This window comes from Dysidea avara, chromosome 1, assembly GCF_963678975.1.
Source record: "Dysidea avara chromosome 1, odDysAvar1.4, whole genome shotgun sequence".
Classification (NCBI taxonomy): Eukaryota; Metazoa; Porifera; class Demospongiae; order Dictyoceratida; family Dysideidae; genus Dysidea; species Dysidea avara.
Genome location: NC_089272.1, coordinates 4,740,141 through 4,753,385, shown reverse-complemented (window position 1 = coordinate 4,753,385; position 13,245 = coordinate 4,740,141). Strand labels below are relative to the sequence as shown.

Sequence of the window (13,245 nt, the reverse complement as noted above, 5' to 3'; positions counted from 1 at the left end):
TAAGCACCGAAATTGTTTAAAAGCCAAGAATGTTGAAGCCATTGTTTTCTTGAACAAAAACTCAAAGTTTCTTAACCAGTAGGCAGTAGTTACTTATTAGTTAGCTGTATTCTTCAAGTTCTTAAGTTGTAATTATGTATAGTTTTGTATAGTACCCTTGACTCACTTACAGCTTTGAAACTGTTTTAAAAGTGTTTTGTTATATGAAATGTAAGAAACAAATAATTCGAACATTCGTTTACTTTATTTATAGAATATTCGAATGTAGAAAATTGACATTCGTCCCAGCACTACTAAAAGTACTACAGTTATTCTTCCTCAAACTTTGCCACCTACTTCAGCTGCTACTAAATATCACAGTTTCTGTGTATAATTCCAAACACAAGAGTGGAAAGGTGATGCCAGTGAAATGCAGCCAACTGCATGGGGGTAGAAAGACTGTGATGGAAAACTGATGCCTGTGCTAACTGATCTATCACCTGCTCCAGATAAGCTGTTGAAAATGATTAGATGTAACTGCCACACTGACTGCAGCAGCATGAGATGCACTTGCAAGAAATACAAGGTGAAATGCTCTTCTGTTTGTGGCAACTGCAAGGGAACAGGCTCCACCAACTCAGACACCTCAATCCATGAAGAAGATGATACAGATACCAACACTAGTACTGAATGAAAGCGAAACTTACCATTTATATACACAAGGGAATAGATTATCCCTTACCACGGCCATGGTTAACGTGTGTCATTGTGTATGTACCTAACTTAACTTGTACAATGTCAGGTTTCGAGTTGTAAAGAATTAAATCCATCTTCATGACAATGGAGAATGAAAACAACCGAATTGTATATAAAGCTATGCTATTTCTCGGTTTCCATGGTAACAAATGCACCTTCTAGTCTTCATTATGACCCTCTGTTATGAAAATAGTCCCTTGCCATGGGAAAACTATCATTAGACAAGCAATAAATAGCTTAATCCAAAATTTTATAAGTGCGTGGGCGGGACTAAATAATATTAGTTTTGTCCAGTAAAATGATGATAACTTTAGAACAGATTAAGCTATGGATACCAAACAAGTGTCATCTTGTTCCTTATAGTGAGAACAATCATTTGATATGAAATATAAATAGTTTGGATAATGTATAGCTGAAATAGAAGCACAAATCTTAATTTTTTGCTAAGAAATGGCAAAAAAGGTCATGCAAAAGGTCACTTTCCCCTTATGGGATTTTCCGGGACTTTTGATATGTTATAGAGCACATTTTTCTGTGCTAGAAACTGTTGAAACCATTTGTGTTGCAATTAGTTAATGGTTAAACCATAAACTATTTGTATGCAGTGAAGAAGGGTGAGTAAAGGAAAACCTTACCTAGTAATTGATTCCTCTATTCATGGCAAACATGATGGTGAAAATGTTAGCCCCGTACCTCAATCTGTTGGTAAGTTACAAAGGGTTTTGTAAGCGCCTGTAATTTATTTCCCTATACTTGCTGTACAAATCGATTTTTCTGTCAGGGGTGGATCTAGAAATTTTCATAGGGGTTTCAGGTTCTCTGGAATTGCAACTTCAGCCTAGCTGTAAGTTGAAGGCCAAAAAAAAGGTCATTATACAGTACGTAGTTTTGAACGCTGTGAAGGTGATTTCAAAGGTAAAAGTATGAAGTTTTGCCAATAGAAAAGACCATAATATAATACAGTATGTAAAGCTCTTTGTAATTTTTTATCACCCAGGTGAATCGTAGGAGCGAGCACTATTTCAGAGGGGGTTTCTGGAAACCCCATAACCCCCCTAAAACCGAGCCTGTTTGTTGTTGCTACTTTGTAGGGCTACGACTCCAAAAGTTATTGAGAAATGAAGCTGAAACTTTCCCAGTGGATACACTTGGCTAAGTAGATTATAAATATTTAATAAACAGGAATTCAGAAAAAATGCGATTATCTCCTGTTCTCGCAGATCCAGTCACATTTATTCATTCATTATTAATGACATAATTTTAACCGCATTTCGTATTATCTTTAGTACTTGGTTGTATAATGTATAATGTACACAAGTATAATGTATATGCATGATAGTTAACAAACTAAACGTTAATTAAGTAGCTAGTAGAGATTTAAAATTATCAACATTATCAGTTTTGACTAGGTGATCGGGTAGGTGATTCCATAATCGGATTGCTCTTGGAAAGAAAAACGAATACATGAAAGAATCAATTCTTAAGGATACTAAGTGTAGGAATTTCTTGTTGCTACTACGGGTGATACTGGGAACTTTATGAAGGATATGATCACAAGGGATATTTACATACTGATTAATAATTTTATGAAACATAACCAAAATCTAATCATAGATATACTAACCCCAGGTACCTGGGGTTAGTATATCTATGATCTAATCATCTCTTCATCTCTCCAATGATTGCCTTGATTTAGCACAGCTGTAACCCCCAAAATAATCACTTACGAAGATCACCATCCCTTAGTGCAAGAAAACTCTTACCGTCACGGTAGTAGAAACATACTTCATGCAGTCCTTAATAGTCATGCACTTCTTGTTCCGTTGATTTCACCCAATGGGCAATCATTCGGCTACGCTCACTGTTTCAATCAAACTGTGTGTTGGCCGATTTGATCAAACAGTTGAAAAGTTCCAGCCCAGCAAAGCAGAAAGTAACTACCAAATTGCCAAAATTACCCTGCCCTATACCTTTAGCTAGTTAGCTAACGTTATCCTAGGATCGTGCTACAATGGATACGTGGCGCCAACCAAGAGTCACTTACTCGTTTCGCATTGCAAGTGCGTAGCAGACCTCTTGATTTTCCCCATTTAGAAAAATAAATAAAGTCTATCCCTTTGGACAATATAACATAGTGCCAACCATCACTGATAACACACTAATTTATTACTAACTTTAGAGGGTTTCCTTCCTGTTCCGCTACGAGGTAGTTGTGACTCCGCCATTCTAACAATGTAGCGTGATTGGAAGGAATTCCAATAACAAGGGCGTGATTGGAATTTCTCGGAACGTGATCGATTTGACCACTGGAATTTTGGTTACTGGGGCGAGCCTGAGCGAGCGTTAGTATATCTATGATTTGATCATCTCTCCGTCTCTTCAATTACTGCCACTCAAGTTGATTTAGCACAGCTGTAACCCTCCAAAATAATCACTTACGAAGATCACCTCGAAGATCACCAATCCCACTTTAACTTAGTGTAAGAAAACTCTTACCGTCACGATAGTAGAAACATACTTCATGCAGTCCTTAATAGTCATGCACTTCTTGTTCAGTTGATTTCACCCAATGGAAAATCATTCGGCTACGCTCACTGTTTCAATCAAACTGTGTGTTGGCCGATTTGATCAAACAGTTGAAAAGTTCCAGCCCAGCAAAGCAGAATGAAGTAGCTACCAAATTGCCAAATTACCCCGCCCTATATCTTTAGCTAGTTAGCTAACGTTATCCTAGGATCGTGCTACAATGGATACGTGGCACCAACCAAGGGTCACTTACTCGTTTCGCATTACAAGTGCGTAGCAGACCTCTTGATTTTCCCCATTTAGAAAAATAAATAAAGTCTATCCCTTTGGACAATATAACATAGTGCCAACCATCACTGATAACACACTAATTTATTACTAACTTTAGAGGGTTTCCTTCCTGTTCCGCTACGAGGTAGTTGTGACTCCGCCATTCTAACAATGTAGCGTGATTGGAAGGAATTCCAATAACAAGGGCGTGATTGGAATTTCTCGGGACGTGATCGATTTGGCCACTGGAATTTTGGTTACTGGGGCGAGCCTGAGCGAGCGCCACATTGCGGTTGGCTCACCGACGTTTAAACAGATTACCTGTTTACAGTCACCCGCCTGGATCAACCGGACGACGAGCTGGACGGTGATTATAATAATTGGAAGGCAGCAAAATGCTGGGTAAGTAGAATTCGAGGAAAACGGGAACGGACAAAAGTTTCACGATGCCGTGGCACTACGTTATGGGTGGTCTCCCCAGCGGACTCCTGCTCACTGTGCATGTGGGACTTCCTTTTCAGTGGAGCATGCTTTATCCTGTCCCAAGGGTGGCTTACCTTCTATCCGACACAATGAGATCAGAGATCTAACTGCTACCCTGTTGACTGAAGTATGCTCTCAGGTAGCTGTTGAACCAGAGCTCCAGCCGGTTTCACAGCAGGACTACCCTGCTTCTGCCAATATCCAAGATGGTGCCTGTCTTGACATCGCCATGAGTGGTTTTTGGGGTGGAAGAAGTGAAAGATGTTTTGTGGATGTGCGGGTGTTCAACCCTCTGGCTGCTTCTAATGCGTCCTCATCACTGGCCTCCTGTTATCGGAGGCACGAGAACATTAAGAAACGCGCGTATGCTCAGAGAATTCGTGAGGAGGAGCATGCCTCTTTTACCCCTCTGGTAATGTCTGCCTCTGGTGGTCTGGCTCATGAGGCTTCTGTTTTTTTATCAACGCTTGGCTCATCAACTTTCAAATAAGTGGGGCGATGATTACTCTGTTGTCATGGGGTGGTTAAGGTGCTGTCTATCTTTTTCTCTCTTGCGGTCCTCCATACAATGCATCCGCGGAGCCCGCTCATCCATCGGTCACTATGTTAAGACTCCCCCAATTGTGGAGCTGATTCGGGCAGAGTCTCAGTTTGCCGTGGACTAAGAAAGTCCCGGTTTGTCCAGCACAGGCCATTTATGTGCTGGGGGTGGTAGGTTCCATCAAGCCCGGGATAAAAAAAAAGAACGGACGGGAACGGAAAGCGGGAATGGGAACGACTCACGGAAAGCTCCTGATAAAGGTCATCATGCAACTATACAGGTTGGATAGGTCGGATTTTATAGCACAATGTTTCTTTGTAGCATTGTTCGGATCCTTTCGCTAAAACGATCGAAACACTCTAATAGAGCAGTCAAAAATGTTTTGCTATCCAACCAGGAACCCACATTGATGGCCTGTGAATTGATGGACTATAGCTGTCATAGATTAGGTATATAGACTAGCTAAGTTATCAAAATTAAAAGTTAGCTACTGAAACCATAAATTAAAATATATTCAATTTCAATATTAAATTAATAACTGAGATTCACAAGGTACTCTAGTTAACCGACATGTACAGTGCCTATTATAGGCTTCAAAAAGTTCACCTATACTGACTGGTATGCTTGTCAAGCTGAAGTGGCTCCATCATGACTGCTCATGTAGTCCTTAGTCTAGCCATGCACCTACACATACCTCAGCTACCACATGCCCATCATGTGGCTTTTTTCCTGAGATTACAGGTACAACTTCCCACATCTACATGCATGCAGGCACTGTCAGTCAGTGGCGTAGCCAGGCTTCCACGGATGGGTGGGCACACTAACACATTTTATCACCCCATGCAACTAACACAAATTCGAGTCCATCCTTAGTGGACTCTACATACATTTGATTTTAAAACTATTTCAAAAGTGTATAAATGTATGTAGCTATCTAATAATACTAGGCATTCCAGTATCCGAGATTTTTAATTAAAAAATTCTCCGTATATTCCCCAATAGAACCCTGGCACAAAACAACAACTCGCGTTTAACTTGGGATTGCTCCGTAGTCCTAGCTCCAATGAGGATGAAAATCGCTATGGGGTTTGTCCACATGCTGATCATCATGAAAATCTTAGTTTTGTCGTGCGCGTTACATATAAGTAAGTTTTGTGTTGTTTTGTAATCTTTTCAAGCCTTGAAATGTATGTAGAATACTTTTAAACTTTTTAAAACGTAGTGTCGGGTGGAAGGTAGTCACTAGTGCTTACTTTAAAGTGCGTAGTTACTTCGCTCGGGTTAGCGATTTTCAGCTCCAGAGCAATTTTCTGATGGCCGTGTCATCAGCTCAAAAATACAAACCACTTCAAAGTCAGTATAACAATGCTGTAATTGAAACCACAACTTCACCTTAGGTATTGTTGCATCATTGTGGCACCTCCACTTTAGTTGTTTACCTTTATAAGTTGTTAACTTGATGTTTTTACTTACTTGAGATAGCTACTTACCTATGAGTATAAACCAGTGTATTGAGAAGTGTGCAGTAGGTGAAACATATTTGCTCACCACAAAGCATACAAAGATCGCTGAGATCCAATAACATCTGAAGTTACTCTCATTACATGTACAAACTTTTTATGATTGCTTTTTTTCCTGAGCATATCAGCTGTGCTGTCTGCTCAGTAACAATAATAATAATAATAATAAACTTGCAGCTAGAAGCAACTGCAGTTTCAAGACAGTCCAGATTGCTAGATGGCTTCCTGATTCAATTGTGCCATTTTCCCTTTAAATTGTATGGGGAGCCCTGGAGAAAAATGTACCTTTTTTTCAATTTTAAAGCACTGTGCATGCCAAAGTAGTTAATTCCAACCCAACAAACTATATATTTCTGAGATTGGCAATCAATACTCTATCTATTGAGCATATAAAAAGTCCATTTTTCCAAAATTTAAAAATTGGGCTGGAATTCCTAATAATACGCTACGCTGCTGTTCCTGCAGCTTATTTCACTAGTCTAATGCTACTGCATGAACAATATAGAAGCTAAAAACCGAAATTAACTTATTACACCTTCTTGTCTTGGTCTCTTTTAACTCATCTGTATACTTGTACACAACTCTTTATACTCCAGCTTGACTCTTGAGATAATCGTATGGCTTATTTCAACCACCAATTACAATAATTTTCACCTCCAACCGACTTAACACCATTTTTTGTCTATCACTTTAGGTCACTTCACCCTGCCAAAAAAGAACATCTGTGCTGCAGCTGTTGCTCACAATTCAATATTCTAGATCTGAAAAATACGAGTCCTTCGTGTTTCTCTCTCCCCCCGCTAAAATTTGGATCACGTGATGCTGTGCATTAAATAGAATACACCTAAACTACTTGGATCACGTAATGAACTTATATCAATATCAACTGCTGATTTACAACGAAATTATCACGCTACCAAGGTATGCACTGTTTGTCTCTTGTTCGTAATAACAAAATCAAGCGGGCGCCGCTCTCCTAGAGAATTTTGGGTGGCCCACCCTTGGCTACGCCACTGCTGTCAGTTAACTAGAATCCTTTTGCAAACTTATAATTTATGCTATAATGGTCAAGGATAATGGTTGGACCTCAACATGATCCTTCAAATTATCGTCCAATCTCTGTTGTTCCAGTCACTGCTAAAACCCTAGAAAAGATTGTTGCAAATCAACTGAATCAGTACTTTAAATCCAACAAACTTTTGAGCCCCTTTCAGGGTGCATATCGTCAAGGCAAATCTACAGAACAAATCCTCCTTTATGCTGTTGATACTATTGTAATGATCTCCCTTCCTCTGTTTCATCCAATGTTAAGCTGTATGCAGATGACACTTTAGTATATAGAGTTATTCACACACCTGAAGACATAGCAATGTTACAAAAAGACTTGGACATCTTATCTGAATGGGCAAAGAAATGGCTAATGAGTTTTAATCCTTCCAAATGTATACATTTAACTATCACCCGTAAGACACATCCGCTACCATCAAGATATTCAATCTGTGACTCAGTTATTGAACAAAGCAACAGTGCAAAATACCTCGGTGTTACTATTACAAACATCCTGAACACATTAACAAGATAACCAACAAAGCCAATTCAACCAGAGCCTTCTTGCAAAGAAACTTAAATCAGTGCCAACCGTCTGTCAAGTCAGCTTGCTATACTACTTACATCCGCCCTACACTTGAGTATGCTTCAACTGTCTGGTCTCCACATCTAGTTGGAGAATTGAAATGGTCCAACGTCGCTCAGCGAGGTTTGTGCATAACAACTTCAACCGAACAGCTAGTGTAGCATTAATGCTAAACCACCTGAACTGGTCAACTTTAGAGCTCAGAAGAAATCAATCCAAGTTACATATATTTTATTAAATTATCAATAATCTTATATGTGACTGTCTCTGGGAAAACGGGTCTTATCGCCCATTTAAAAGTATCGAGAAACGTCGGTTTTAAATATTCTGTGTGTTGTAGCTGGCCAATGGTGGTAGCTACGCATACCAAATTTTCACACGTTTCACAACAATTTCTTACCTTCCTGATCATCCACTGAAGTAGTCAGCAGCTAAGTTTCCCGCCATTTTAGATAGTTTTTAAACCGAGGTTGTCTGTATCAGGCGAGCTCCAGAAGGGTGGGAGGCGGGGGCCCTGGAAGGCGGGCAAGATGGTGTTCAAAAATTGAAAAGAGACGTGCTGGGATGAATTAGGCCAAGTTATAGGCCATTCAGGGCTCAGAACTGGCTAAAATGAAAGGAAATTTACAGCACAGGTCATTGTCCAACACCACAGAGCTGTACAGCCACACACAGCCATCTCCTGGCGAATTTTTTTTGGGCCCACTTTGACTTAGAAAATTTTTCACGTTTTGTGAACTTACCGTTTTTGTTTGTTTTACGGAAAGTTGCATTGATTGAATCTCGGGTTGAATATGGCACGGAATGGCATGTCAAAATCTCTTCCTCAAGCGATGTTGTGAACTCTACAGACAACTATATAGGTGAACATTTCCCTCCTCAACAAGACATGTTTTCTCACCGGAAACACACTAGCTACTGTGACGAGATCGACTGAAGCCTGAATGACTAAAGCTGGGAATGAAGGCTACTTCTCATAAGAAATGTCACTGATGTACATGGTGTGACAGTATAAAATGCAATTATTTGCTTTGAAACTGCACAATTGACTGTCTCAGTTTAGTGGATGTGAGTCATTGTATCCAGTTTCCAAAGGCTGCTCAGTAATTTAGCAAACTTATAATTAACTATAGTCATGTTTACATTTTGTTCATTTGTTCGTGCCAATATTGTAAAGGTATTCTGAGTTCAGGGGTGTCCGATTAGAGCAGTTTGTGCTCTAATTGGGCACCTCTACAAACACTACAGTGAAACTGCTCTAATCAGACACCTCTGTAGTACTTCTATAATTTGACACTGTTTGTTGCATCAGTCATACCACGAATGCTGTGGAACCTTATTTGTGAAATTCAATGCATTCCACTTGCCAGAAACACTTACATGGGTATACTTCAACAAAGTGTATGGCATGTTTGTCAGTGTGTATTGGTGTGACTAGTGTAAAACATATCACAGGTGTATGTAGAATTATATCATACACTTTGGCTATGTTAAACATATCACATTAATCATACACTTTGGTTATGATTAAACATATCACAGGTGTATGTAGAAACATATCACAGGTGTATGTAACCTGCACTAGGATTTATATATGTGGCAAGACTGAGCCTGGGATATGAATATTCAAGTAACTGTCACACTACAAACTATTACAGCAGCAGAGGCTGGTCTCACTGGTGTTGACGGAAAGTTTAATTGCATGACTGAATGGTTCGATGGTGATTAATGATGTATGTGCGAATATTCTGAAAATTTAATTTACTTATGGAATTATAGAGTCCTGAAATCTGTGTAGTATATATTGTGGCCACTTTTGGAATGGTGTCAATAATTATACCTTAGCTATGTTTTGGGACCTACTTAACATGGTCACTATAATAAGGTGGCTTTATTAATGAGGTCATGAAGTACACCTTGGCTATGTTTGGGAGCTACTTGACATGGTCTCTATAATGAGGTGGTCCTATTAATGAGGTCATGAAGAACACCTTAGCTACGTATGTTTGGGACCTGCTTGACATGGTCACTGTAATGAGGTGGTCTTATTGATAGGATAATGAAGGTCATCGTAACTGAGTTTGAGACCGACATTACTCAACTATATTAAAGGAAGCCACTTGATGTTTTTGCTGTATTCGCATACTTGTCATGTCCACATGGAGGGGAAAGTCATGCAATGCTTATATGCATGTCTGTCATAAAAAGGAAAGTGAAGTGTGTATTAAAGAAATTTTGCATACCCTACATTATCATAGATTAGGGTGTGTCTATAATCTATGATTATATAATGGAATTAGACAAATTACTGCATCAACTAAGAATGGCCATGCACCACCACCCAAAAAATCAATGGTCTATCAATCCTTACCATATTATGAACATAGTGAGTTTCCCATGTTGCGTCAAATTAAGCCGCAGGCTCAACTCCTAGTGGTGTCCTTCCTTTAAGTTTCAGCCTTGGCCACCTTCTTGGAGGGACTATTGTTCAATCAATGGAAGTTTGAGGCAATAAAAGGTCTGTGTGTACGTACTTGACTAGCAATGGTGTTTACAACTACAGCTGCTATAGTGCATATTATAAAGCGCTACACAAAACTTATTAATGTATGCATTTAATAGGTACATTGCATGTATGTATTACTCACTGGCATGTTTAATGGAGAATTTTGTCTAGCAATATTCATGCACTGATTAATATCTGCAAGAATCCCATAATTATGTTCATGCAAAATGCATGAAATTTTTAGATATCATGTATTGAATAATAGTGTTCAAACACTGTAACTTCACAGGATAAAGCTATAACCACATACAGATTTTCTTGCTTTTTAAATTGTCTAGGTAGCCTGCAGATTTTCTCACATTTGGTAGCCTTGCATGAAAGTAACTTTAAAAGCAGATATTGCTAGAGTGGAGTCCAGATTCTAGAAACTACAGTAAATGCCTAGACTAGCTAGCTACCATAATGTGGGGTACAGAATCACTGGTTGCACTAACTGGTCGAATTTGGTCAGAATATTGCAAATCAATTGAAAAACTGAATGAGTTTGGTACACTATGCAATCTACACAAAATGTGCATGGGCCAGTCAGGCCTGTGAAATCGCTAATTAAGTTGGTGAGGCCTAAGGCAAAACTTGGGGGCACATATACAGCAATTCAGTGGTAGTCCCAATGTATGTTGGTGAAATTGCCAGTACAATAATTCAAAATACGACGATAGGACTTTTTGTTATTATGCTGAACTATCAATATTAGCTATTATTCTCAAACCAATTTGATATGATAAACTGGAGGAAACGTTTTCTTCAATAATTTGTGATCTAAATGGAATAGTGTGAAACTAAAATTCTGTATACATAAACATACAGTGTATATATGTGCTTAGGATATTATGAGAGCACTGTGTGATGTTCAAGTAATGTTAAATATGTACATACCTCTACAGAAACTTGTACAGCTGTATCTGCTGCTTGTTCACTACATTTTTCAACCCGATACAAACAAAGCCAATATAGGCTATTTTCAACAGCTGATATGATTATTGGGTGCACCTATTATTAAAATAGTAAACTCAAAAACGTTTGTATGAACTAGTTGGATAAAATCACCAGGAAATAAATTTTGCTTCACAAACAATTAATGGTAGGTAAATAATATAGAACTTTTCGTCTATAATCACCACAAGTAAAGCTTCACTTTTGATAATATGCAAATTTTTATCAGAAGAATGGGAAGCACATTGCTAATGTTACTATATGTAACTCTTCTTGTCAACACCAACTGACACTAATAGTGGACAATTAAAGACATACAATGAGTAAAATTGTGATATGGCCTCTTAACATTCAGTATGTAATACAAACGATAGACATAGGATTGCCCATATTACTACCAGTATACATAGAGTCATCGATGCATAGTGAATGCAGACTACAGCAATAATGAGCCTATGAAAGCAGTGTTGAATCCACCATTGTGCCCTTCCTTCATCAAAATAGGCAGCTGACCACAATTAAATTAATATTACATTTCATGAAGTTTTTATCCCTAGTGACCCAGTAAATTGACAAAAATTTCAGATTGGTTTAATTATCAGAGTAATTATCAGAGTAAAATGGCTCTCTATTAGAGTATCTTGTAAGGCTATTCTGATAAGCACTTTACTTTCCCATTGCTACTACACCTTGAAATAGACTTCTATTTTAAAGACTTTCAATTATACATGCGCAGGTTGGCAGGCAGTCATTACAAGGGGTAGTCACTTCCATACCGCCAATTGATGCACTCGCGACCGGGATCAAAAAGTTTGATCGCCAAAATATTGCCTTGATCACTTGATTTCATCTTTCCAAGAGCCTTGATTCTTGATCATTAACTGTAAAAGCTTAGTAAATTCTCGTGTTGCTCAAAGTTAGCTCAGTTTCCAAAGGTGCTTGATCACCACTTTTGCAGACGCCTTGATCGCTTGATTCACTGCAAAATACCCCTTGATCACTTGACTAAATCTTGATCCCGGTCGCAAGCGCATCAATTGGTGGCATGGAGGTGACTACCCCTTGCATTATTAGTTTTGAAGTTTCTCACGCAAAAGTGAGAGTATTTCCATTCCCATTAATCCAGTTGGTGCAAATACTAGCAGAATTGATGCTAATTATAATTCTACTTCACTGACATGATATTTCAATGAACCGGCAAACCAACTGCTGGGGTCACACTTAAGACATCCACATGCAAACCCTCGTGCAAACCAGATACCGTCATGTAGTCTCAGCTAGAGCATGCAAACAACAATTGCAGTTTAAACTGTCACACCACATAGACTATATTCAGGTTCACTATTAATTTTGTGACACCATTCTTACGGGTAGCCTTCCTTCACTCCCGGCTAGTCTGGCCGCAGTCATCCCATGGCCATGTGTTGCGAGTCGGAGAATACCATACGAGCCTTGCTGAGGAAATGTCCACCTATGTAGTTGTCTGCAGAGTTCACAATATCGGTTAAGAAGACGAGGAATACACTGGCTATATCATGCCATTCAACGCGAGATTCAACCTGCGAGAAATGTGACTTCGTAAAACAAATGAAAACGGTAAGTTCACAAAACGTGAAAAATTTTCCGCTAAGTCAAAGTGGGCCGAGAAGTGGGCCCAAAAAAAAAATTCGCCATCTCCTGGTTGGCCAGGGCTCCATCAAGACCCCAGACCACTCGTACGGCTCGCCACTGTGCTCTAGAAAAGCAGCCAGCAAAAGCAGACCACTTTACTCTGGTCGACTGTGGCAGTGAAACTTGATAGTGCATTCATTAAGCTTTGTGTTTGTGTGAAAAAATCAAACTTCCTTTCGTAGATCCAGTCACATATCAGTACAACATGACCATCTTATCCAATCATCTACAACTACCTGCAGTCACAGTGTGAGATTCATACACCTGGCAGCCAGAACTAACACGTACCTACACTCCTTCTTTCCCTCCACCATCCGACTTTGGAACACCCTCCCAGAACATATTGTTACATCACCAGACTTGGACA

At 39.1% G+C, this 13,245-nt stretch overlaps 1 protein-coding gene across 2 annotated transcripts in view; it reads right to left on the bottom strand.

Annotated features, from left to right (window-relative positions):
• Positions 1-2,969, bottom strand: part of LOC136253801 (uncharacterized) — a 168,611-nt gene extending 165,642 nt beyond the window's left edge. For both annotated transcript variants that reach the window (XM_066046461.1, XM_066046466.1), the window contains exon 1: positions 2,910-2,969. In XM_066046461.1, coding sequence (XP_065902533.1) covers positions 2,910-2,960 — 51 coding nt within the window. In that variant the 5' untranslated portion in view covers positions 2,961-2,969. The remainder of the gene's footprint in view (positions 1-2,909) is intronic.
• Positions 2,970-13,245: the final 10,276 nt, after the last annotated feature.